The sequence below is a fragment of the Hipposideros armiger genome, unplaced genomic scaffold (assembly GCF_001890085.2).
Source record: "Hipposideros armiger isolate ML-2016 unplaced genomic scaffold, ASM189008v1 scaffold_46, whole genome shotgun sequence".
Lineage (NCBI taxonomy): Eukaryota > Metazoa > Chordata > Mammalia > Chiroptera > Hipposideridae > Hipposideros > Hipposideros armiger.
In genome coordinates, this window is record NW_017731396.1 from 3,373,545 (window position 1) to 3,399,807 (window position 26,263).

General features: G+C 46.0%; 2 protein-coding genes across 4 annotated transcripts; one reads left to right on the top strand and one right to left on the bottom strand.

Moving 5' to 3' along the window:
• The first annotated feature begins 2,522 nt into the window (after positions 1–2,522).
• Positions 2,523–15,770, top strand: MASP2 (MBL associated serine protease 2). Of its 3 annotated transcripts, XM_019639811.1 has the most exons (11): positions 2,523–2,609; positions 2,703–2,931; positions 3,105–3,282; positions 3,968–4,099; positions 6,006–6,202; positions 6,281–6,428; positions 8,741–8,859; positions 10,154–10,232; positions 12,334–12,468; positions 12,968–13,042; positions 14,250–15,770. In XM_019639811.1, exons 1-11 carry the CDS (start codon positions 2,605–2,607, stop codon positions 15,011–15,013), a joined length of 2,061 nt encoding a protein of 686 aa, XP_019495356.1. In that variant the 5' UTR covers positions 2,523–2,604; the 3' UTR covers positions 15,014–15,770. The 3 variants fall into 3 exon arrangements, with proteins under 3 accessions (XP_019495356.1, XP_019495357.1, XP_019495358.1); XM_019639812.1 differs by lacking the exons at positions 6,006–6,202; positions 8,741–8,859; positions 10,154–10,232; ... (1 more) ...; positions 12,968–13,042; positions 14,250–15,770 and having other exon boundaries at positions 6,281–6,422; XM_019639813.1 differs by lacking the exons at positions 6,006–6,202; positions 6,281–6,428; positions 8,741–8,859; ... (2 more) ...; positions 12,968–13,042; positions 14,250–15,770 and adding an exon at positions 4,653–4,769.
• Positions 15,771–16,239: 469 nt separating this feature from the next.
• On the bottom strand, positions 16,240–24,626 carry TARDBP (TAR DNA binding protein). The gene is made up of 6 exons (XM_019639814.1): positions 24,285–24,626; positions 23,041–23,290; positions 21,915–22,078; positions 20,691–20,831; positions 19,996–20,166; positions 16,240–19,609 (listed from the first exon to the last, which is right to left on the bottom strand). Exons 2-6 carry the CDS (start codon positions 23,276–23,278, stop codon positions 19,079–19,081), a joined length of 1,245 nt encoding a protein of 414 aa, XP_019495359.1. The 5' UTR covers positions 23,279–23,290; positions 24,285–24,626; the 3' UTR covers positions 16,240–19,078.
• Positions 24,627–26,263: the final 1,637 nt, after the last annotated feature.

The window sequence follows — 26,263 nt, forward strand, 5'->3', positions numbered from 1 at the left end:
TATTTTGGTGGAGGATATCCTGTAGTAGTTTTCTGAGAAAGGGGATGAAGGATGCAAATTTTAAAATATCTGGCATACATAAAAATGTCTATTCCACCTTCACGCTTGACTGATGGGTATAGAATTCTATGTTGGAAATAATCTTCCTTCAGCATTTTGCGATTTGCTCTTTTCCATTTTTATTAGGTATCCATTGCTGTCTTTAAAATGAGCCCCAAACATAGCAAGTTGAAACAGAAAGCATGTCTTTTCTGTTGGTTCAGCTTAGAGTCATTCATAAGGTTGCAGTAAAGCTGTCAGTCAGGGTTGCAATCACCCGAAGCCTTTACTAGAGCTGGAGGATTTCCTTCCAAGGTGGTTCACTCATGTGACTGGCAAACTACGCCCACAGTTGTTAGGAGGCCTCAGTTTCATCCAATGTGATCCTCTCCGTAGAGACACTAAGTGTCCTTACAGCCTGGTGGCTGGCTTCCCCCAGAGCAAGTGACCCAAGAGAGAGCCAGGCAGATGCTACAAGGTCTTGTATGGCCTAACGACACAGTAACATTTCAGCCATATCCAACCCATAAACATTCAACGTGGGAGAAGGCTACACAGAAGAGCACGACTACCCCAAGGCAGGAATCACTGGGGGCCATGCTGGAGGTTGGTTTCTAGTTTCCGGTGTAATTTTCAAAGGCGCCAAAGTAATTCTTCTCCTGATCCTTTGTATGCAGTTTGCTCTGTTTTTCTCTCCTTCCCTCTGTCTTTCTCAAAGTTTGTAGAATGTAGAAAGTTTTTCTCTCCAGTGTTTTGAAATAGTCATGTGTAAAGTTCTATTTTCTTTTATTGTTCTGGACATTCAGGAGGACGCTTTCTTTTAAAATTTTTATTAAAATATAGCTAACATACAATATTATATTAGTTTCAGGTGTACATTATAGTTATTCAACAGTACCCACCTGGCACTATACATAGTTGTTACCATATTATTAATTATATTCCCTATACTTTACATTCCCATGACTATTTTGTAACTATCAATTTGTATTTCTTAATCCCTTCACCTTTTTCACCCTGCCCCCAACACCTCTCCCATCTATCACCCTGAGAAATCTAGTACCCATCTGACACCATACGTAGTTATTACAATAGTACTGACTATATTCCTTATGCTATACCTTACACCCCCATGCAGGAGGACACTTTCACTCAGTAAACTCATGTTCTCTTTAGTTCTGGGAGATCTTCTCGCGTTATTTTGTTTATAATTTTCTCTCCTCGGTTTTCTTCATCTTTCTTCTGGAATTCCTCAATTTTTGACACACTGTATAAGGGCTTCTAATTTTCTTATCTTTAGTATTTTTTCATTTCTCTTCTACTCTATGATCTGGAAGATTTCTTCAATCTTCCAAACATTTTATTGAATTTTTCATTTCTCTCCTACTTTTTATTTCCCAAAACGATTTCTTGGTGGCTGAATGCTCTTTTTAAATCATGTCCTGTTCTTGCCTCTCTTTCCTCTAAGATATTAATAATTGTTTTGATTTTTTGACATTTTCTTCTCCCTGCTTTGTTTCTGTATTCTTTGGTACATTGATTTTTTTTTGGGGGGGGGGGTCTTTCTCTCTTAGGTTTGAGGTTTTCCTCAGTAATCCTTGAATTACTCTGGCTCATTTGTCAGAGTGGGGACTAAAAAGCTAATTGGAAGCTCTGAGCACATGACTGGGGCTTGTCGATTGACCTTTGCTGTGGGTGATGCGGCTGAGTATTTGCTTGTAGAACCTTCAAAGGCAGTATCTTGAGGTCTTTCCTCTTAGGCTGGGAAAGAGGGAGAAACCTGGACAGCTGCCAGGTTCCAGGAGTTGAGTCGGGAGGAAGGCTGGGCCTCTTAACACCCAATCTGTTTGCTTAATGCAGCTGTTATCGTCTCCACCTCCTATGCTCAGCTGGGCCTGGGACCCTCCCTTGCGTTCCCTTTAAGAATCAGTCTCCCAGTTTCTGCTGGAGTGAGGGGGTGGGAAATGGGAATGGGTTGGTTTCTTAACGCTTCCAGAAGGACTTGGTACCACCAATTGCCAAGCTGATTCCTGATCCCACTGCCAACTTGGAGTTGCTTTCTAAAGAGTTATTTCCACCTGTCCATCTGTTTTTTCTAGCTTCCAAAATGTGGATGCTGACTCCTCCCCCATATTTTTCATCGTCATGGACTCGCGTGTTTTAAAAAATGTCCTTTCCTCTCTCAGAGCAGAGTTTCAGGAGGGAGCAGAAGTAGATGCGTGTGTGCTTTCCTCCATCTCCACCTGGGGCTTCATTATGGAGATCATTATCATGAAGACCTGGGCGACCACAGAAATCACATACGGAGGCGGAAACCCGGAGCTTAGGGCCGAGCGACAGAGCCAGGATTTGTTCCCAGGGCTGCCTGGCTATGTCCCAGCTCCTGGCTCCTGGAGTGTCCTCTCCTCCCTGCCTCGTAGCCTGGGCAGGCAGGAGTTACGAGGTCGATTCCCAGAATTTCCAGGGTCAACACGGCTAGGGGCAGGGCCAGGTGTTAGACAAACAGATCAAAGGTGAGACAGTGTGCAAATCCAGACCAGGCCTGGACAGCTGGACGGGTGCACCATGAGGTGGGTGGGAGCCCCCCAACAGCCTCGCTGGCCGGGGTGAGGGCCGAGAGGTCTGCTCTCGGCCCTCACCAGCCCCCTGTGCTGCCCCCTCAGGCTGCTGATCCTCTTGGGCCTGCTGTGGGGCTCGGCAGCCACAACCGTGGGCCCGCAGTGGCCCAAGCCCATGTTCGGGCGCCTGGCATCTCCTGGCTTCCCAGGGAAGTATGCCAACAACCAGGAGCAGCGCTGGACCCTGACAGCACCCCCTGGTTACCGCCTGCGCCTCTATTTCACCCACTTCAACCTGGAGCTCTCCTACCTCTGCGAGTACGACTTTGTCAAGGTACCAACAAGGCGGGGATGACCCGGTTTCTCTCTACAGCTAGGAGGTCCCCAAGGGCTAGCCAGGGCTGGGGACAGGGACACCTGGGCATGGGCTCTGGCCTCCGAAGGAGGGAGGGAGGGGGGGCAGGCCTTGGGTCTTGCTGTTCCTTCCCGTAACCCCTGACCCCACAGCTGAGCTCAGGAACCAAGGTGCTGGCCACGCTGTGTGGGTGGGAGAGCACAGACACGGAGCGGGCCCCTGGCAACGACACCTTCTACTCGCTGGGCTCCAGTCTGGATGTCACCTTCCGCTCTGATTACTCCAACGAGAAGCCGTTCACGGGCTTTGAGGCCTTCTACGCAGCAGAAGGTGAGCTAAGAGGAGGCCTGGCGGGGAGCTGAGATGACGCAGTGGGGACAACTCTGCCTTAGGCCAGGCCTACCCTCCCTTCAGGCCCCCCAACTTCCCTGAGGCTGAATTCCTGCCAAACCAGCAGGAGAGAAGTTCTCTTTCCTCTGACATCATCTGCAATGCAAATATCAGTAACAGCTGTGCTGAATTCTGTGCCAGGTGCTGGGCCTGGGACGTTATCACAGCCCCCCTGTGATGCAAGGGCTGAGTGAGCCCATTTACAGATGGGAAAGTGAAGCCCCACCAGCCTGAGCTGAGAATGCACAGAGCTTGGGGCGTTGTCTCTGAGCCAGGGCTTTGAGCCGCAGGGGCCAGCTGTGTGACCTGGGCAAGTGGCCCAACCTCTCTGTGCTCCTCATGAGGCTGCTGTAAGGGTTCAGTATCCCTGCCCACTGGGTTCCATTGCTAGCTGCTCCCTTCACTAGCTGGGAACCTTGAGCAGGACACTTATCCATCCTGTCATTGGTTTTAAAAGGTGTTATTTATTATACTTCTCTGTTTAAGTGTTGTGGGGAGGCTGCAATGACCCTAGGTCTCTAGGGCTTGTCTGGGCACCAGCCACCATCTCTCAGGTCAGCCATGACCCCAGCACCGTCCCATCTCCTTCCCTGCTGATCGCCTGCCTGGCCCACCCCTCCCCCAGACATCGATGAGTGCCAAGTACCCCCAGGAGAGGCACCCACCTGCGACCACCACTGCCACAACCACTTGGGCGGCTTCTACTGCTCCTGCCGTGCGGGCTATGTTCTCCATGGGAACAAGCATACCTGCTCAGGTGAGCAGCAGCTGCAAGGGGGCCCCTGTGCCTGGCCCAACCCCCACCCTCATCAAGGCCACAGCTGTTCTGCCCAGGGTCTGGAGGCACCACTGGCCTTGGCCCACTGGGCACTTCTCCTGGGCAGTGCCAGCCCCTTCTCCGCCCTTCCCGTACCCTCCCATCTACCATCCATCCCAGTTCTCAAATTCCTCCCCCGCCCCCTCCTGTCCTTGGCTCAGTCCTCAGCTCACTCTCATTCACTGATTAGCTGCGTTAGGTGCCCCTGTGCATCTGGCCCACCTGGGCTCTGGGACCCCCATCCAGTGACCTTGCCCTCACACACGCAAGCTTCCCTCCACAAAACCTCAGGGAGGGGGACAGGGCCTCCAGCCGACAGACCCCTTTGGCCTCACTGCTTGGAGGGTGCCCCTCGGTGCCCCTGCCAGGCACCTGGACAGAAAACTAGCTGGTGCCCTGGGGAGTGGAAAGCCCAGCCCGGTGGCACTGACCCCGCCTCCCTGGCTCAGTGTCTCTCCCCCGTGTCTCTCCCCGTCTCTGTTTTCTCTTCCAGAGCAGAGCCTCTAGCCTCCCCTGCTGGCTGCAGCTCTGGGTTCAGCCCAAGATTACTGCTGCCTGCAGCCCCCATTCACCCCACCCACGGAACTAACAATAAACCTGGCGCCTCCTCCACCTGCTGCTGCGTGTCTCTGGGGTGGGAAGGCGGGGGAAGGGCGGTGATGTGCACCCTGGCCCCCTGTCCTCTCTTCCTACCTCATCATAGTCTGGAGGGGCCTAGTGGGTGGGCACCCCCTCCACGGGGCCACAGGCTCCTTTGCCAGAAGGGCTTTGCTCCTCCCCCCACCCCATTTTGAAGCGGCCAGAGCAGGGCGGAGGCTTGCCTGAGTTCACACGAGAACAGAGCTCTGTGCTCCCCCACCGGGCCCCAAGGGGCTGAGCTCTCAGCATCCTTGGACCACCTCCTGTTCAGAGTGTAGTTCAGTCCCCATGTGCTGTGCTGAGGGAGCCTGACACAAAGCAGAGACCAGGGAGGTAGGTCATCACCGACGGGCAGTCTTGTCCCCCACATCCAGAGACAATTCCCTCTGCCCCATGGGGAGCAGCCACATGGAGAAAGGAAGGCAGAGCTGGGACTCCCCACTTCCTAGAAGCCTCCCAGCTCAAAGGCCTGTGTGGCCTGGGAGGATGGGGGCGGCCCCCTCCCCTGAATGATACAATGCCCCCTCTGCGAGGGCTGAGGTAGCTGTTCCATTGAGGAAAGAGTGCCGGGCTAGTCTATGATCAGTGTGGATTTCAACCCTCAACTGCCTCCCAAGGCAGAGCCCAGACCCAGGCAAAGGGAGCCCCTTCCTGACCTCCTGACCAGTCCAGGTGGCGACAGAGGGGAGGCTGGACTGGCCCGGGGCTGAGAGTGAGGGGGTGCCCCATGGTGGGTGGACCTCGGAGTTGCGGGGTTCCGGATGGGTCAGGGGCCCTCAGCTCAAGGAGACTTGCCTCACCTCCCAGTTCCTGGCGTGTGAGGAGAAGCTTCCTCTCTTCTCTTGGTGCCTCCGTCCCCCTCAGCAGAGCCTGACCTCACTCACTCCGCCCACCTCGGGGTTGTGAGTCTGGTCCAGGACTCACTCCCACCACCAGGACCCTTGGCATAGGTGCCCCCCATCTCTGGGGGTATGAGTGGGAGCCCCTGGAGGACAGTACATCCAAGTGCCGCCTGTTTCAGCGAAAGTCTGGAAGCCAGAGAAACCCCCTGCCTAAATTGTCTCTTCAGCTACGAGGGTGGGGTCCTTGGTCTCTGGAGGTGCCTCTGGAGCTGGCCTTGTGCACGGCCCTCGCGCAGACCGCAGGTGGGGCGGAGTCCTCTGCCTGCACCCGACTCACGCTGCCCTGTCCTCTCCCCTCTCCCCAGCCCTGTGCTCAGGCCAGGTCTTCACTGACCGGTCTGGGGTGATCAGCAGCCCTGAATACCCACAGCCGTACCCCAGACTCTCCAGTTGCACCTACAGTATCCGCCTGGAGGAGGGGTTCAGTGTCATCCTGGACTTCGTGGATTCCTTCGACGTGGAGACTCACCCTGAAACCCGGTGCCCTTACGACTCCCTCAAGGTCTGGTTCCCAGGAACCCCACCTCACCCTGGCTCCCGCAGGTCCTGAGGTGACAGGGGCCTCTCTGCTTTCTTTCAGATTCAAACAGACAAACAGGAATACGGCCCATTTTGTGGGAAGACATTGCCTAGCAGGATTGAAACCAAGAGCAACTCTGTGACCATCACCTTTGTTACCGATCAATCCGGGGACCACACAGGCTGGCAGATCCACTACACCAGCACAGGTGAGGGCAAGTGGGTCTCAGATCCTGGCAGGAAACTCTGAGCTCCTGTCTCTCCCAGGAGTGTCAAGGAGACGGAGCTCTTCCTGGCCAGGCCTGGGACACACAGGGGAGAAAAAAGGTGTCCTTGACCCTCAGCGTTGCTGGCTGGGTCTGAAAAGTCAACTGACAAAGACAGATTAACAGGAGAAAAGCATACACCTTTATTTCATATGTTTTATGTGGCGCGGGAGCCTTCGTAAGGAAATGAAGACCTAGAGAAACAGCTAGACCTGTGTGCGTTTGTGCTAGGTCTGAGGGAAAGTGGAAAGTCATGGACGAAGGAGGGAAGTGTAGTAAAGCGGGGAGACCGATCGCATGCACGAGAGGTTCAGAGACAGAAAGGGGACATGGGTAGACAGGGCTAGGGCACCTTGGGGCTTCAGGCCATCGCAGGGAAAGCATGTTTAGTAATCAGTCGTTTGCCCTGCCCTGTAGATAGGCCCAAAGAGGTTATCTCTGATAGCCTCTTATTATTGGCAAGGCCCCCTAATTGGAACTCTAGGTAGTTAAGGGAGGGGCAGAAGTGTCTCTTGAGTCCAAAGCTAAAGTTGCCTTTAGTTCAAAACAATCCACAGAGCAGAGGCACATCCTTGGGTGACTTGTTCTGAACCCCCACACACTCATCCATCCACCCACCCATCCCTCCTTGCATCTATAGGGAAGAAAATTTTCCCTCTACCTTTACAAGTTCTTGCCTGGAAACAGATTAACAAGAGAAAAAGAGAAGTTTATTAACATGTGTATCTCGTGTATGTGTGGGAGATAACCCAGGGGCAATGAGTGTCAGAAGGCCCTTAGATTTTCAGGCCAAAGGTCATCTTCAGTTTGTCAGTGTAAGCACGTCTAAACCTGTAGAGAATTTTTATAACAGTTTATTTGAGCCAAGCTGACGACATATGCTGGGGAGCAAGATCTCAAATGCTCTGGAGAACAGCAGTCTGCAGTTTCTTTTATGCATTTGAGATTAAGGGGGGAATGTAAGGAAGATGACATGAAGATGACAGAGAGCAAGGTTGGGATGGGATTACAGGAGAGTTAAGATTGTGTGCTCACTTGAAGGCGGTCAGGTAGAAAGAAAGGTCTGAGGGAGTATTACAAGGTGTGTTAACTTAGAAGTACAGAAACAATAGACAGGGCTGGTTTAAGGCAAAGATAAACCTTTTAGTAAAGAAGTTGCATGCCTAGGGCATGACTACCCCGCCATGACCTGCCCAGTTAGGAATTTATGATCGGATGGCCCTGGGAGGTGACTTTCTGTGGAACCCCTTTTTTCAACCACAAGTAATAAAACTCCTAGAACTGCAGTGCTGGTTTCAGGGTCAGTCAGGGGAGCATCCGGCTTGCCAGGCTGTTGGGTGACAAGGGCCAGGACAGAGCCTTGAGGTGCGTGGGAATGGAGGGGCAAGCGGAACACTGGGCTGGGTATGAGGTGGCTTCGGGAGGTCCTGGACTCCTACAGGGCCACCAGGGCTGTCCCTGCAGATTGGGTCCCTGAGGGGAGACTTTGGGGGCCTGCTTGGGACTGAGAGCCACCTCAGGTCACAAAGATCAGCGGTTGGAGGGAGGAGAGGACTTAACAGACGACTGGTGCACACTGAGGCGTAGCTATAGGGGATGGGCTGAAGCCTTGGGGTGACAGCAGGCCAGGGTTTGGGGACCAAAGTGGAAGACAATCTCCCTGGAGGTCTGAGCATTGCAGTGGGTACTCACGAGAGGGAGCACGAGGCTTCCTGAGTGCCAGCCCTGTGTGAGGGTTAACTGCAGCCCGCACTTTCCAGCACTTAGCAAAGCACTTTCCTGGATGCTTCACATCCTGTCCTCATAACAGCCCTAGAAGGTGAGCAGCCCTTTTCATCACTCATCCTCCAGATGAGGAAACTGAGGCTCAGAGAGGCTGACTGTCACCACTGGGAATGGAGAGCTCTCTAGATTTTGCCTCTGTTACACCTTCTTGGTTTTCAGCAGTGAGTGTGAAGTCCCTGGCACAAGCAGATGCCCCAGTGGCGGGGACTGTCCCATCTCACTGCATGTCTGGCTTTCTTAACATAGCTTTGGCTGAAGCCCAGGCAAGGAGACAAACCCTAATCTGCACACTAAGCAACAGAGAGTTTCATCTTGCCTTTGGTTTTAAATCTTAAGAACTCAGTCAGACTTGTGACAAGCTCTCTTTACATGTTAAGTGTTTCATTTATAAATCAAGACCTTCAAATGCTCAGTTCAGACTCGCCGGCTGTAGACCTCCAAAACCCCTAAGCCCGGTTTCCTCTGTGCAGCCCAGCCTTGCCCTGATCCGGTGGCGCCACCTAATGGCCACATCTCACCTGTGCAAGCCAAGTACATCCTGAAAGACAGCTTCTCCGTCTTTTGCGAGACTGGCTACGAGCTTCTGCAGGTAAGTTAATACAAAGTCAGTAATGCAGCACAAATGGGCTAGGTTTTAAGTGTGTGTGTGTGTGTGTGTGTGTGTGTGTGTGTGTGTGTGTGTGTGTGTGTGTGTCAGTGTAATAATGTGTGTGTGTTTCTATCAGCATATATATGAAAGGGAAATGGGAAAATAGCTGTGGTCAGCATGGGGGCTTTTTTGGACTCTGATTAAACAAAAGTCAAAGAGATGATAGGTTTGCTGAGAAGAGGGAAAGCTATGGAGGGTTTTTTATTCTTGGGAATTTTGTCTTTTTAAAAAAGCCACTTTGGAAAGGCAGTGATTAAAATGGGCTTTTCTCTGTTCACACATGGCAGCAGCTCTTGATAAAGTGGCTGAACTAAAAGGATGCGCTTGCCCTCCTTGTGCTGTGTGCTCTGTGAGGTCACCGTGCATTACATTAAGCTCCTCCCCCCGGTCAAATGACCTTTACATGAAACAACTCCTGGGTCCACACACACAAAAAATTAAACCGCGTGAGGAAATCGTATATTCTGCAAAGTTATAAATAGTGACCACTGTTAAGGGAGAAGGGGGATAATTTTAAAAATGCTTAGTGTGTCGCTTTAGGTGCACAGGGAGAAGATTAACACGTCCTCTTTATGTTCTTCAAAATTGTCACTGAATCCCAGTGGTAAAAAGTAATAACATTGAAATGATAGCTGGCTATGCAATCCAGTCCTGTGGAGGGGCAACACCAAAAAAAAAAAAAAAAAGTGAGACACTTCCCATCTCGCCAACTTTTGGGCAGGCTCATTTCCACAGCTCCTTGTACTGCAAACCTGTTGTTTCTGATTAAAAAAAAAAAATCATCCTGCTCGCCTTTGAAGCATAAGGCTTCTGCCAAAGCGATCTTCTTTCATTTAGTCCAAAATGGCCTTTCCCAAACTTCTAACCACCACCCTTTGACACTTCATATAAAGAAGCAGGAACTTGTGAGATACGATGTGTTCTTGGAATAAAGTGGAAAGCACGTGTATCATGAAAAAAATGTATCATGAATTGCTGCAGAGGTCAACGTTTGGTTCCTAAAATGCAATGCACCTTGAAAGGTGACCTATGTGGCACAGGTGACATAAGCAGAGCCGTTTGCAGCATGTGTGCACACAAATCAAGGCGGCGTTGGGCTGTGCCATGTGGGTGTGTCGCTCCCTTGGGAACATCTCGTCAAACGCTGGAAGAGAAACGACTGTGGGAGCAGAGTTTTGGGGAGTGCTTTTATGATGTAAACAAGGGAATTAATATTTTCTGAATTCCTCTTTAGGGTCATTTGCCCCTGAAATCATTTGCTGCAGTCTGTCAAAAAGATGGATCTTGGGACCAGCCGATGCCAGAATGCAGCAGTACGGTCATGTGATCACAGCTCCTACACTGCTTTGGTTGTTACTGCTTCTGGCCTTTTCTAAAGGGATGCTATTTATCAGGGTTTGAATTCCAAACTTGCTTCTCTTCCCCACTCTCAGTGCACTCTTAGAGGTTAAAATGAATCCAAGCTACTAGGTAAGTGTATTTGCTTTCAAAAAGTTGATCTTTAAAAAGATTTTTTCTAAGTATAAAATACTCAGAGAAGATGGGAAATAGAGAATTACATTTTTTTTTTAATGGGGAATTGAGGAAGGGGAACAGCCAACTTGTTGTCCTTCAATCTTAGTTGTGGAGGGCGCAGCTAGCTCAGCTCCAAGTCCAGTCACCATCCGGCCGCCTGTCGACAGCTCACGGCCGCTCAGCTCAAGGTGCTGTGTTCAATCTTAGTTGTGGGTGGGCATAGCCCACCATCCCATGCGGGAGTTGAACCAGAAACCTTGTTGTTAGGAGCACATGCTCTCACCAGCTGAGCCACCCTGTCACCTGTTGGCAGCTCAGTGGCAGCTCAACTCGGGCACAGCTCGCTGGCCCATGTGGGAATCAAACTGGTGACCCTGTTGCTCAGAGCTGGGGCTCTTAACCAACTGAGCCACTTGGCCGGCCCAAGAATTACATTTAAATGCCCATAATCCTACCATATGAGAGTATAATGTTACTATTTTGGTGTGTATCCCTCCAGTGTCCAGTTCCATATCTCACACGTGTGAACATACAGGCTACTGTATGTAGAGATGGAGTGTGTACACCTAACGGGGGTATGGTGTACATGACCATTTTGTGAACTAAGAATTATGCCTTTTTTATTTTTCCAATTATGAGATACACATATGTGTTAACTGGAAAAAATATACAAATTTATAAAAATAGCAAAAGCCACTCTTGCCCAACTCCCCGAACTGCCACTAAGTTTGGGGTCTGTTCCTTCACATTATCTCCTATGTGCTACATACTAACATATTTCACTGTTGTATTCTTTTTAACCAAAATGGGATACTTAATCTGATTGCAATGTGCTTTTTCCCTTTATATTGTTGGGCTAGCTTCCCAAATCAATCTGAGCATGAAAAGAGCCCATCTTTCTAATGACTGCATAGCATTCCGTCACATGATGCTTTTATTCAATCTGATTTCTACTGTTTCCAGTTTACTATCACACACACTACTGTAGTTAACACCCCTGTATGTGCATTTTGGCATATTTTGTGGAAGGGTTTCTACAAAAGTCCTAGGGGAATTTAAGTATTTCCTAGGTTTATGTTGAAAAAGCAGTCAAGAGCTGGCACTGATGGGGTGTTGGGAGTCAGATGTCTGGGTCTGAACCCCAATTCTCCTGCTTTTTGCTGGTAGTTATGGGTATCTCTTCTATTAGACAATGTTGGCAAAGCTCTCAGCCGAGCCAGGCACATGGCCATGAAATTGCTGAAAGTTATTTCAATGCAAGCTTTTAATACCCACAGAAATACAGAAACAATGTTCAGACGTCCACTGTGTGAACTTTTAGACCAATAGCACTTGGTCTCGCAATCGGTTGTTTCATGTTAGTTATATCCTAACAAGTGTGACTTCTAATCCAAATCCAAGGTCTCTGGAAGTCAGCTTATGAGGATTGTTAACAAGCTGAGCCCTTGAGTCATCTTTGTATTGTATCCTTTCCTACCAACCTGGTGCCACCTGCGCACCCCTTTACATGGACCCAGACTAGAGGCACACACGTGTGGGTGGTGCTGTGTTCTCCCTTTCTGTGTTGTGGGCTTTGCAGCCGACTTTTGTTAAGACGTGAGCACGTTACGGAAGTCCGGAAGTCCAAGTGGTTTCAAGTCCTCTTCCTTCAGGAAAAGCGTCATACCACTCCTGCGGGGACTTCTCAACCCAGCCATTTAGTTAGGAATAGGGATGAGTGAGTGATGCTTTCAAGTCACTCTAAAGCGATTTTCTCCATTCTCGAGATGAAATTAATGTCCAGCATACAGGGGGAAAAAACATGGCTTTGGTAGCACCTGGCCCGACTGCCTATCACGGCCTCCAGATCTTTTCAGTGTTAGAGAGCACAAGCTGACTCCCCCCTTCCCCATTTTTAAGTCGTTGACTGTGGCCCTCCTGAGGACCTCCCCAATGGCCAAGTGGAGTATCTCACAGGTCCTGAAGTGACCACGTACAAAGCTGTGATTCAATACCGCTGTAACGAGACCTTCTACACGATGAGAGCAGATGATGGTAAGCCAACTATTCAAAGATGGGGTGGGTGACATTTGGAACCTAAGTCCTCACTATCTGAAAATAAACTTGAACCAACATTTTTGGCTAAGGCTAGACAAAAGATTAAAAGGCACTTCTCCCACCCGCTAAGTGAAGTATTACAGCTGAAGTGACTTTAATGGCAATTTGCAAGAATGTGAAAACAGATCTTATCTAGTAAATGACTACAAACACACAAGATATTCCAAATGGTTTAATTTAACAAGCCAAAACCTTATCATTAAGCACTTGAGATCTTGATACATATTCAAGTTACACATCTAAAAGGTTTTCACTTTGCAAGCAAACATGGTAATGCAGAGACCCCCCTATTTATGAAATCATGTAAAATGGTTATTCAGACACCTCTATTTCCCACTGATGCTCAAGAATCAACATTTTTCAAGGGGGTATTCAAGCAAATGACAACCACCTTATACATGCAGTTAAACATTTTTGCTTTTCCAATGATTTGCAGGTAAATATGTGTGTGAGGCTGATGGATTCTGGACGAGCTCCAAAGGAGAAAAATCACTCCCAGCCTGTGAGCCTGGTAATGGATACATTTATACAAGAGATTCATACTTGATGGCATGTAGAACTGGGTAGGAGACAGTAAGTAGCGCTTCAGCTGTGGTGGCAGAAATGTTAACTTCAGCACTTGGCTCTTAGGCCAAGTTATTATTTCCAAATAATATGTTCTCATTATCCCCTTTCCATTTGGAGAGGTTGCTGGGTGCTGACTGCATCAGTCATTGGATTATTTTGGCCTTACAACTAGGCAAGCATAAAAAATTAAATGATTTTTTAAATTATCTTGAGCCACTTATACATTTATAAACATGAGTTCTTCTGTTGAGTTACTTTTCTTCTCTGTAAAAACGCTATTAAAACCCAAAGCTAATAACTTCATTATTTCCCTAAGCAATTGTTTTCAATGACATCTAGTTTTTAAACATTAATGCAATTTGCCTTTTAATAGTACTTAAAAATTTTTTTACCAGAATTGGCTCTGAAGACATAGTTGAACAGAGATTTTAAAAAATCGGAAAGGTAATAATATATTCATTACCCGTTATTTGGCTTAGTTTTTTTAAAAACCGATATCTTGGCTGACACGTTTTTAAGTTTGAATGCAAGTATTCTGCCACAACAGGAAACGCATTTGCTACATTAATGAGTGTATTTCATAATATACAGTAAAATCTCGTGTTTGGAAGAATCAACTAGACCAAAAATAACTCCTGAACTTGGTTCCTGGCTACAACTGCGGCATTCTTATTTTTAAAACATCTGAGTGTTCAAAGGTGAAAGTAATATTTACAACTCCTGTCTAGCGACCTTAGTTCCTGCTTCCCCGGAGCGACATGGTCAGCGCCCCACTCCGTTGGCGGGAATGCAGAAGCTCAGAGTTACTTCTTTTTCCTTGCTGTGCACATCACCAAGGGCACCAGCTCAGACAACCTGTCTGCCTTAAGTGATTTCCCCAATCTTGTGGATCAACTGTTTTAGCAAAACAAATTCATTTCTAAAAGAGAACTTGCACCCACCTCCTTTTCTGAGGAGCTAAGCGATGCCAATCAGGTCTCTGAACTGTGCTGTTTTTGAGTAGCCTCACTGGCCTGTATAGGTAGACACCCACCAACTCATGTGATGCAATTTTTGGTTGACATTAAATACAACTCCAAAGTGGTAGTAACTGGAGAAAAACAGCATTGGGTTTCTCTAAAGGCTCTCTGTACATCTGCTTCTTTCCCCAGTTTGTGGAATATCAACTCGTACTACAAGGGGTCGCATATATGGAGGTCAAAATGCACAGCCTGGTGATTTTCCTTGGCAAGTCCTGTTACTGGGTCAAGGTACAGCGGCAGGTGCCCTTCTGTACGACAGCTGGATCCTGACAGCTGCTCATGCTGTTTACGGGCACAAAGAAGATGCCTCCTCCCTGGACATCAGAATGGGTGCCCTTAAGAGGCTGTCACCTCATTACACACAAGCCCGGGCAGAGGCCATTTTTATACATGAAGGTTATACTCATGATGCTGGTTTTGATAACGACATAGCACTGATTAAATTGAGGGACAAAGCTGTCATCAATAGCAACATCCTGCCTGTTTGCTTGCCAAGAAAAGGAGCTGAATCCTTCATGACGACAAATGACATTGGAACTGCATCTGGATGGGGATTAACCCAAAAGGGCTTTCTTGCCAGAAATCTAATGTTTGTTGACATTCCAATTGTTGACCATCAAAAATGCACTGCTGCCTATGAGAAGACGCCCCACCGAGGGGCGAGAGTAACTGATAACATGCTCTGTGCTGGCTTAGAAAGTGGGGGCAAGGACAGCTGCAGAGGTGACAGTGGAGGGGCATTAGTGTTTCTAGATAATGAGACACAGAGGTGGTTTGTGGGAGGAATCGTGTCCTGGGGTTCCATTAATTGTGGCAAAGCAGATGAGTATGGGGTCTACACAAAAGTCATTAACTATATTCCTTGGATCAAAAAAATAATTGATAGTTTTTAATTTGTATATCTTCCATCAGTAAATGATTCCTTTAAAAAAAAACACCTATAAAAGATCTTAGCAGTAATGTGACCTGACAAACATTAACACAGTAGTCTGTCGGTTACCAGATCCCGATTGTCACCCTTTACTGATATGAGGGGACATACACCATTACGGTGATACCCATCTTTGCCAATGCAATAGAAATTCACTGGTGAACCGTGCATTGAATTACTTACAAAGTCCAGTATCTTCTTGTACTGGTCTTTTTGTTTGCAGTGCTGGAAACTCCCTGTTCATATTCTTCAACTATTTTTTTTTGTTTTTGGGCTTGTTCTTATTGCTCTCCAAGACAGCTTTATATATTACAGTAATACTGGTTCAGGAATAACCTTGAATCATGGATTTTTTTGTAGATGAACTGAAAACATCAATACTTCAGCCTAGGTACTGGTTTCCATGTTAAAAACCAATACCACAAAACAGTGAGATATAATTTTTCACTCATCAAATTGACAGACAAAAAGGACATGGAATAGCACTAATTCACATTGTCAAAGACAACATTCTAAAGGACAATTTGGCAACATATGTCTAAAGCATTGAAAGCCTGCCTAGTCTTTGACCTAGTAATTCCAATGTTACGAATTTAATTTAGCTACGAGGATGAGCCCAGCAGTGGGACAGAACCTAAATAATGCTCAATTCAGGAGACCGCTGAATGTGGCATTTCCATAAGACGAAATACATTAGAAATAAATGGTGGTATTATAAACCTGTAGTATTTTTTTCCTTCTTACAATGACCATGTAATACATGGGCACGCTTAACCAAACAACAGATCCCAGATCATACAATAGCCAAAACTCAAACACATAATTAAGAGCTGTTTTAGTATTTAACAACAAAATTATTCCAATTATCACATACATCTGAATTAAGTAGTTAACCTCTTGCTTTTTCCTAAGGACAAAATTTTAAGCTCTGATTTAGCTTTAAAAATCTCATTTTAGTTGGCTAGTCCTCCCTAAAAAGTTTTAATAACTAACATCTAACAAAGCTTTCCATTCCAGCCAGAGTTGCCATTACATTTAAAAATTCATTGTGAATTTTGGCCTAATTTCTCTTGTGCATATAAAGTGCAACTTCTTGAGACTCATTTTTTAAAGATAACTTTACAGCATCTTTTGTCACATATAAAAAGGAAATTGTGTTTTTTTCCAGTAAGACTCCAGACACTAAACTGTGGTGGCAACAAAAATTTTTATTCAACTGGTTCAAAAACTTTTTAGGGTGAATGCATTTAGATGACCAAATAGACTTTTAAAAACAAATCTTTGCCAAATAGTTTACTGCTAAACTTGAAAAATATTTTAGGGTAGAATTAAATACCCATAGCTATGTAGTACCACAAACACGTTAATAAAAGGCTACGCAACATTGAAAGCCTTCTAAAACCAGTAACTAGATTTACACAAGTGTAAATAAGGGATTAAAACCATGCCATTGACAAGTTAACTTACCCCTGGGCTCCTTGAAGGCTTGTCAGTTTAGTCTTTGGAGGTCCCCGAATACCATTTTAAGTGTTACCATGTTACTGCTGCTGAGTAATAGTGCAAGTGCTAAAATGCAAAATTCAGATGGCACAGGGTTTGGAAATCATGCAATTCAGATGCAGAAAAAAAATAAAACAACTCAAGATCCTTTTACAGAGGAAACTGAATAATGAAACAATGTGATCACAAGTGCTAGAGGAGGACTTCACTTATAAAAGTTTAAAACACTTAACTTGCAAAAACCCTATTTATCATAATCTAATTAGATAAGGGCATTAGGTAAACTATCAACACAAAAATTGTTACATTCTTTCATTAGAAAACGAGCTCAACTCTCATAGTAGTTACATAAAAAGTACAATAGAGAATCAATATATTATTGCTTTTACATACTTAACAATGCATCGTTGAGAGTCTAATCTGAGTTTTGTAAACGACTTTATTCAACATGACTATATTTCCCCCGCCTTTGGAAGACAAAGCCCATTTCACTTAACACTTCCACAGACAGACAACCCACCCTGCTAGGTCTTAAAGCTATCAAGCTTCTTAATGGATTTCAGGCACAAGATAATTTGTGGTTTCTTCTACTTTATCCCTATTGCAATTAATTCCACTTTTCAAATCCCAAACTAGAAAGGCGCTGATATTCCCTTCTTTTCAATTGATATGCTTTGCTACAAAGCATATAATTAACAGTTTTGCCCACTCCCCCCCGAATAAGAGTATTTTTAGAAGGCGTGATTTCCCAATGGAGATTTATACAGGCCATGTAAATAGAACATCACCCAAATGCACAGAGGCACTAAGAAAAAGCTGGAGGGTACTGCTTACCATTTTAGGTGCGGTCACCCAGACTTATTAAAAACTAGATTTAAAAAGAAAAAACAAAAACAAAAACAACTTTTCACTTTGGACAATGCAAGAACAAATAGCAATTAAGTCTGGGTATCAGGTGTCAATGCATGACAGGTGATGAATCCATTTGACTTGAGATAACTTTTCAAATAAGTTTATTTGAAGCAAAATAAACTATTGCCAAGAAACTTTATGAAAGTTCCATCTCAAAAGGGTCAAAAAGGGGAATTAACTGCTATGAATTCTTTGCATTCAGGGCTGCAAAACAAAGACACATATTATTTAAATCAGTTTTATTTAAGAATTTCCAACATTGACAACTCTTATAAAAAGCATCCAAGCACAAGACACAGAACTGCAGCAAACAGCATTCTTAAGGGTAGCTAACAGACATTAGAACCTCCACCCTTCTTTGAGACACCCCCAGCTCACTGGTGAACTCTGCTTCCAAGTTCTCCTGCAAAGCACACCACAAGCTCAGTCCATGTTCTCAACCCATCAGCTTCAGTTCACATTACCACACTTACAGATCAGTAACAGAAGAGAACACACACCATACAGCATTCACAGCAGTTGACAAAGGGGGAGGGGCAGTACAAGTGTCGTTTCACTTAACACATTCAACTAACGTGGGTTATCTAAGAACAAAACTCACTTAAAGTTTTCCAACAGATGTGGATGTCCTTTGAATGCAAAAAACATTCGTACATTATTTGCTATCATTGCTCTCTGCACACTCTCTCACCAAAGCCACAGGATTGAGAGACACATCTCGCCAAGTTAAAAAATATCCATTATGCACCACCAAGTCTCTGCACGCGCTCTCTCCTTTTCTCGCTCATACTAGCCTTTCATGCCTCGGCACCACCATCAATCCCACACAAGGTTTCAAAAGTTCAAACAGCCTTCTGGTTCCATATCACAGCCTTGCGTTCATAGCGTTGATACGACTCCATGAAATAAAGAGTAGCGGAAAAAATGGGACACCCACCGTCAAAGACGCAGCCTGTGCAGCGTGATGACGAATTCTTGAATGAGAAAGCATGTAGACAGAAGCATTCCTACGGCAGAGTATTTACAGCACCCCTTTCAATGAAGTGCTTCTTCCATAAACATTTGAAATGAGATGAACTGCAGAGATTAAATGAAGGCTTCATATTGTACTTTTGCATATGAAGGGAGACAAGTGTTAAAAAACAAAAACAAAAGAACCAAACATTGTGACACCATTATCTCCAAAACGGAGATTTTTCCTAAGGAAAAAAATCCATATGGTGGGGTTCAAATTAAAACAAGGAGAAAAGAATGTAGTTCTAATCAATGGTTTCCATTTTGAACATGCAAAGAATTCTCTTGACAAGTCCAGGGATAAAATATTACAGGAGAAACCTTTTGATATCAGTTGTAGTGTGTTGGTTTACCAATCAGGCAAACAGCAGTTCACTTTCAAACACTCAATATTTCAACCCTTTGTGTAACAAAACTTATAAAATTCCTTTAGCTCTTCCTTTTTCTAAAGAAAAATGTCAAAAATACTGCTGAATATACTTCACACTGAACAAACCAATTTTGAAAATTCTTAGTACATATGTATTTTACAATATACTTACCATGAGTTTAGAAAAATTTGAATTCCCACCAGTCTGTACAACCAGCCATCACCCACTGTCTACATTCCCCAGCTAGAAGGTTTAGAATCCATGCTTGAGCCAAAGCCTCCATTAAAACCACTGCCTGACCCTGCATTTGATGCTGATCCCCAACCAATCGCTGCACCTGAATTAGAACCACTGTAAGAGTTATTTCCAGAACCAAAGGCCTGATTTGGCTCCCTCTGCATGTTGCCTTGGCTTTGGTTGTTACCTGATGGGCCTGACTGGTTCTGCTGACTGGCTAACATGCCCATCATACCCCAGCTGCTCTGCAGTGCTGCCTGGGCTGCAGCCATCATGGCTGGATTAATGCTAAAAGCACCAAAGTTCATGCCTCCCCCCATGTTACTACCTTGATTGTTGCCCAAGCCAGCTCCACCCCCTCTACTGTTACCAAACCCACCCTGATTCCCAAAGCCACCTGGATTACCACCAAATCTTCCACTTCTTTCTAACTGTCTATTGCTATTGTGCTTAGGTTCAGCATTGGATATATGTACGCTGATTCCTTTAATGATCAAGTCCTCTCCACAAAGAGACTGGGCAACCTATAAGAAAATAAGGGATGTAAACAAAGGCGGCTAAACCAATGACACACACATCAAAGCAGCAATAAAACTTAGATTTTAAGCCATTATCTAAACTAGAAGAAAAATAAACAATGAACGCTCATTTCATTTAAACTCATAAAATAGCCTTTAGCTTTCATAAGGCAGCAGGGATTTCTCAGTTCACTTTCTCAAGTTATATAACACTCCCAGTTAAACACCATATATTGGAAAATATTATGACGTTTATCACAAATATCTAGGCCCATATACCCCACAGCTTACAAATTCAGAAAGCTTAGCTAAGGGTGCCAATTAGCTGGATGGGGAAAGTTCAAGAGGAATTACCTAATTAGCTGGGACAAAATTATCAAAGAGAAAAATACCTGGTCATCTGCAAATGTAACAAAGGCAAAAGCCCTGAACGGTTTGGGAATGAAGACGTCTACCACCTCTCCGTACTGGCAAAAGAACTGCCGCAGCTCGTCAGCAGTCATGTCCTCTGTGCAGCGCCCAACAAACACCTTTCTGCTTCTCAAAGGCTCATCTGGGCTTTGCTGGTCAAATTCAAGGAAGGAAACACACCACAAATATTTTATGAGCAACGACAAGGGCATCATGGTAAAGGATGTAACAAAACCTACCCGCTTTTTATATTAGGTGAGTCATTAAAAAGTAGGTAGTCTCAAAACGACTGAGGGGTGTCCTGGCAATAAGGATAATGTTCCAAATAAGCAAGTCTTGCTTGCTTGGTACGAGTTAGGCCTTTGTAACAAGATCAGTGTGCTATTATCTTTATGTTTTAACATGTAACTATGTAAGAAATTGTTAACTTGCTAGAAGTCACAAAATAATAAAATGAACAAAGTTTTTGTTTAGAGGAGTAATAAATGAAGTATTTCAAATAATCATAAAACGTTTAGCATGCATTAAGGTCCTAATGCTTTAGCGAGGCAAAAGATTTCAAGAACACAGCCTGCCACTATCTTTTCCAAGCCTATTTGATGTTTTCATTTATAGCGTCTTCTAATGAAGTCTGTCAGTGAAAGTGCCCAAAGCAGAAAAAAAAAGAGCGAAGTACCTTAGAATTAGGAAGTTTACAGTCACACCATCGTCCATCTATCATATGTCGCTGTGACATTACTTTCACCTGGGTTTCATATTCCGTAAATCGAACAAAGCCAAACCCTTTCGAATGACCAGTTTTAATATCTTTTTTGACCTACAAAAAAATCATTTACACTTTACTAAAACTACACACACACACAAACACACCAAATGAGAATTTTTTGACAATGTGAATGGATTCAACTGGATGCAGTGGCTTAATTAAAACTGAAACCAAGGGGCTGGCCGAGTGGCTCAGTTGGTTAAGGATTGGCTTAAGAGCGTGAGCTCTGAGCAACAGGGCTGCCAGTTCGATTCTCACATGTGCCCGAGCTGAGCTGTTGCTGAGCTGCCAACAGGTGGCAGGATGGCTCAGCTGGTGTAACAAGATTGCCTGTTCAGTGGAGGGCTACATCCACCTGCAACTAAGACTGAACTCGGCATCTTGAGCTGAGCTGCTGCCCACATGGCTCAGTGAATAGAGTGTGCGCTCTTAACAAGGCTGCTGGTTCGACTCCAGCATGGGATGGTGGCTATGCCCATCTGCAACTAAGATTGAACACAGGGCCTTGAGCTTAGAGGCCACCAGCTGCCAACGGGAAGCCAGATGGTAACTGGCGCCCTCCACAACGAAAACTGAAGAACTGAAGAACAACAACTTGTCTGTTCCCCTCCCCTAATTTCTCAACACTGTTACCCTCCCCCAAATCCCCAATAAAATCTTAAAAAAACAAAAAACAAAACTGAAACCAAGGTATTCTTGAGGTAAAAGCAACAGGAGGGTTAATGTGGAATCCAGATCTTGTTAATAGTAGAGTAAATCTCGTTTACATAATAGAATGTCAACAAAATGTTTTAGAATGCAAACATAAACTAGATCTAATGTTTACAAATCTTAATTAAATGGAAAAGCAGAAAATGTTTTAAAATCTATCAATATGTTATAAAGAAAAAAAAACTAATCGTCACCTCCTTCTCTTAAGCCTTTATGCAACAGAATTTTACAACATCAAAGGCAAAAACATATGGTACATTCATAAAGGGAAATAGTGTAAGCCAAATTTCTTTTCAGCATCCTCTATGTATGTATATCACAAATATTATCCTGTCAGCTGAACATGAAGGGCAGTGTCACTAGACAGGAATTCTGGGCGCTCATTCACTGGAAAAGGAAAACTTAAATAAAATTAAAGTTTACCTGAACCATAAGAACCTCTCCAAAGGTACTAAAATATTCTTTCAGATCCTGCTCAGTTGTTTTCCATGGGAGACCCAGCACTATTAAATCAGATGTTTTCTGGACTGCTCTTTTCACTTTCACTGCTGATGAAGCATCTGTCTCATCCATTTTTCTTTTGTTATCTAAACAAAATGAGCAGAAATTTAGAACTCTTCATTTAACACTACTTAAAACACACTACTCCCACATCTAGAAATGAGAAGCAAAAAGATTCTAAGAACAATAAGACACTGGAAACTTCTGGCAGAGTGATGTTAGCTCTCAAGGACTGAAGGTGCTTTTCTGGTGCAAATCCTGGGACTCCCATTTCGGTTTTGTAATATTTCAAGGTTACTATTGTATATTCTCCCCTCTCAAACGGCATAACAAAACAAAAATAACTACATACTTCACTTTGACTTTAAAAAACAGAGGATAAAAAAAACCAGGTTAAAAAACAGTGATTACTTTTTGTCTATTAAAAGTATTTGCTTAATTACTTTAATGCCTGTAACTTAAAAACTATATGTAAAAAAAAATCAGCAACTTTTATCTCTAGCTGTGGATTTAAGGGTGATTTCAATTTTATTTTTCTTTCTAAACTTTCAACAATAAACTCACATTTTGTAATAAAAAAGAAAACCTCAGGTCAGTTTTAAAAACCAACATTTGGAAGGGAAGAGAGTAGCTAAATGACGTTTTTAGAGCCGTTTTAGGCTCACAGCAAAATTCAGAGAAAAGTAGAGACTTCCTACATACCTTCTTCCTCCAAACATGCATGCATGGCTTCCCCATCATCAAAATCCCCCACCGCGGTGACACACTTGTTACAACTGACTAATCGACTCTGATACATTATCGAAATAACATGGCAACGTTTGGCTATTTAAATAAATACACAGTGTCCTCTTTAAAAAAAATGTTCTGTCATTTCCAGTTTTCACTCATTTGAACTACTGGTCTTCCAAACTAGTCCAACAGTAACACTTAAAGGAATACTTGGGTTATAGGAGGCTTTTCACCGTGAGAACAGGCCGCCATGTATGACTCAGAAAGAGACACCAGCCCGATTATAGCGTTACTGCAAAACCATGTGGCAACAAACCTTTGGGGTAGTTGACAACATAGACTAGATTTCCCCAGCCAGCATCCGGGGCATGCAGAATTCCTTCTACCAGCCGGACACCTCTCATACACTGAGACACCGGATTCCTGTAGCGCAGCCCACACGCCCCCGGAAACTGGGCTGTAACCGTGGACAGCAGCACCGTCCCATCGTCTTCTGAGGGTATTTCAATGGGCTCGTCATTCTCATCTTCGGTTACCCGAATATACTCGGACATCTTTTTATTTTTCTTAAACAGAAAAGACAAGAGGAATGACCACACTTGTGTCAAAGGAACTGCTTCCTTACATACATCAGCTGATTAATGCCCGCTACCGTGCCATTGTTCTCGGGACTTCGGGGAAAAAATGCTTGCCGTTTGGACTCTTCACACGGGCTGGCTATCCGTGAAAAGGACGAGGAGGCCAAGATAGTGATTCCTACTAAAGTGGGGTGCCTTGCTAGTCCCTTCATTCAATAAACATTTGCTGACATGCCTATTGCGCATCTGGTGCTGCAACTCTAACTGTGGAACCCATTAGTCCCGGGCGACATGCTGGTTACAAAGCGGGGGGCAGTGAAGCGGAAGTAAGCAAGAGAAAGGCAGCGTTATCTTATTACGATGGTGACGTGTGCGCTGGAAAGCAGAAAAGGATCTCGAGGGCCGGGGAGACCCTAAGCTGGTTGAGACGTGCGCGCGCGTGTGCGTGCTCCTGAGCACTGAGTAGGAGCAGGGAGCCAGGTGAGCAGAACACGAACTAAGTTCCTCCCTGCCCCTCACTGTGACACTTCCGCGGGGCTCTCCAAACTTGAGCCTCAAGGACGGCGGCGGCGACAGGTCCGGCTAGACGCGGGGCCACCACCTCCCAGAAGCCAGTGCGTGACGGCCAAGGGAGGAGTCTGAAGGCGCAGCCCGGGGTGGGGACGCCGGGGCACGAGGCCTAAGCTGGCACTGCCGCCCCCGAGCGCGAAGTCCCGAAGGCACAAAGCACCGCCCGGCCCCGGAGCCAGGCCCAACTTCTGCCTCGGGATGGACGGCACCGCGGGCCGAGCGTCCCTGCTTCGGCGCCGGCTGCCACCCGGCGCCAGGCACGAACGACGCTCCCGCGAGAGCCCGCTCGGGCGGGACGAAGCAGGCCCGGCCCCACAGCGCCCTTCCTAGGGCCGGGGCCGAAGCCGCAGGCCGCCCAGTGCGGAAGCCGCAGCGCACGGGGCGTCCTCAGTGAGAAGCGTCCGCGACTCACCCGCTAGGCCGCTGCTAGGAAGCCCGACAGGGAAACGCAAGCAGCCTGGGATCCAGGAACAGGCCAGATACCGTTTCGTTCCCACAAAATGGCGCTACGGCCGCCTCCTCCCCTCGCCGGCCGTCGTCCTCTCCCACCGGCTGCCCGTTCAGAGGGGAAGGGCGTCGCACGGAGACGCCACCACCCTCTCGCCAGGGAGTTCGGACTCCCTCCTGGGAGCCTGAGCGTACGGAGTTGATTTGAAGCCTAAAATACGACCAGCACCGGGACCTGAAAAGCTAAACAATGAGGAAATGTGGACGCATGAGCGTTCTCTCTCCCCACGTCGCGTAACAGATGGTTTCACCCAACCAACCGCCGGCCCACGGTCTCGGCCGGAGCTCGCGCACTTTTGCGCGAGACTAGCGCCGCGGCTGGAGCGAGGCAGGGCGGGGCGGGGCGGGGCGGGACGTGGGGTGTCGCTGGGCCGCCCGACCTTCGCGCAGCTTGGGAGGTGCGGGGAGCCCGGGACCCTTTGTCTGCAAAGGCACCTGGGTGCTTCGTCTCTTTCCTCCCCTAGCCGTCCTCCACTCCTGGAAAGAATAACTTTGTTTTTGAATAATAGCAATGGGAGCGCGCGCTATGTAGCAGATTCCTTCTAAGTGCTGTACTCACATATTTAATTGTCCTACCAGTCTTGTATGGTAGGCACTGTTGACGCTATCCTCATGTACAGATGAGAAGGAAACTGAGGCACAGAGAGGTTAAGTATCTTACATAAGGTCAACCAGGTAGTAAGTGGTGGACCTGGGATTTGAACCCTAACCCTAATGCTAGTATAGTCCAGCTCCAGGTCTCTAATAATAATAGTGTACTTCACCTATGTTAAGACATACCTCTAGGGCCGGCCAAGTGGCGTGTTGGTTAAGAATCGGCTTGGGAGCAGGAGCTCTGAGCAGCAGGGCCACCAGTTAGGATCCCACTTGAGGGCCAGTGATGCTGCACTCTCTACAGCTAAGATGGTGAACAACAGCTCGACCTGGAGCTGGGCTGCTGTGAGTTGCTAGCAACGGCGTAGGCTGCAGTGGTCTGCCGTTAGCTACTATGAGTGGCTGGCAGTCGGCGTGAGCTGCCGTGAGCCATGGTGAGTGGCTGTCTAATGGCCGGCGACCGATCTGCCTCAACTGGGAAGAGTGCAATGATCACAATACCAACATGGGCCAGTGAAGTGACATCCTCCACAACTAGACTGAAGTACAAAAGGACAGCAACTTGTCTGTTCCCCCTTCCCCAATTCCCCAACACTGTTCCCTCTCCCAATTCCCCAATAAAAAAATCTTTTAAAAAAAAAGACACACCTCTTGTTTCACATTTCTGAAAGCAGTATGTGATTTCAGTTCTAGTTCCATTGATGTGTCCTGGTTTAACTGGCAGCAATTTAAATTTTGTAGTGTATTGGTGTGTGTCAGCTTCAATGAAATGCAGTAATACCAAAGTGCCCTATATTTATGCATTAACTCATTTAATCCTCACAATAACCCTATAAGGTAGGTACATTGTTATCATTCGTGTTTTACAGATGAGGAAACTGAGGCACAGAGGTTATATAACCCTGCCCAAGTCACAGGGCTGGTAAACGGAGTCTGGTTCTGTAGTGGGTACCTCCTGCATCTTACAGCCTCCTAGGGAATCCATATTACCGTATTTCCCCATGTATAATACGCACCCTTTTTCAAAAAATTTGGGTCTAAAAACTGGGTGCGTCTTATACAGTGGTTGTAGATTTTTTTACTTGCATTTCCTGCTTTTTCACGCTTGTTGTCTTTGCGCTCATTGTTTCGCACTTGTTATCGGTATATTACGGTAGGTTACGTTTTGCCACGTTCTGCCCAGAAATGACTCAGAAAAGATTTTCGTACCGTGCTGGATTCAAGTTAAAAGTGATCCAGTTTGCAAAAGTGAAAGGAAATCGTGCTGCTGAATGTAAGTTTGGTCCTCCT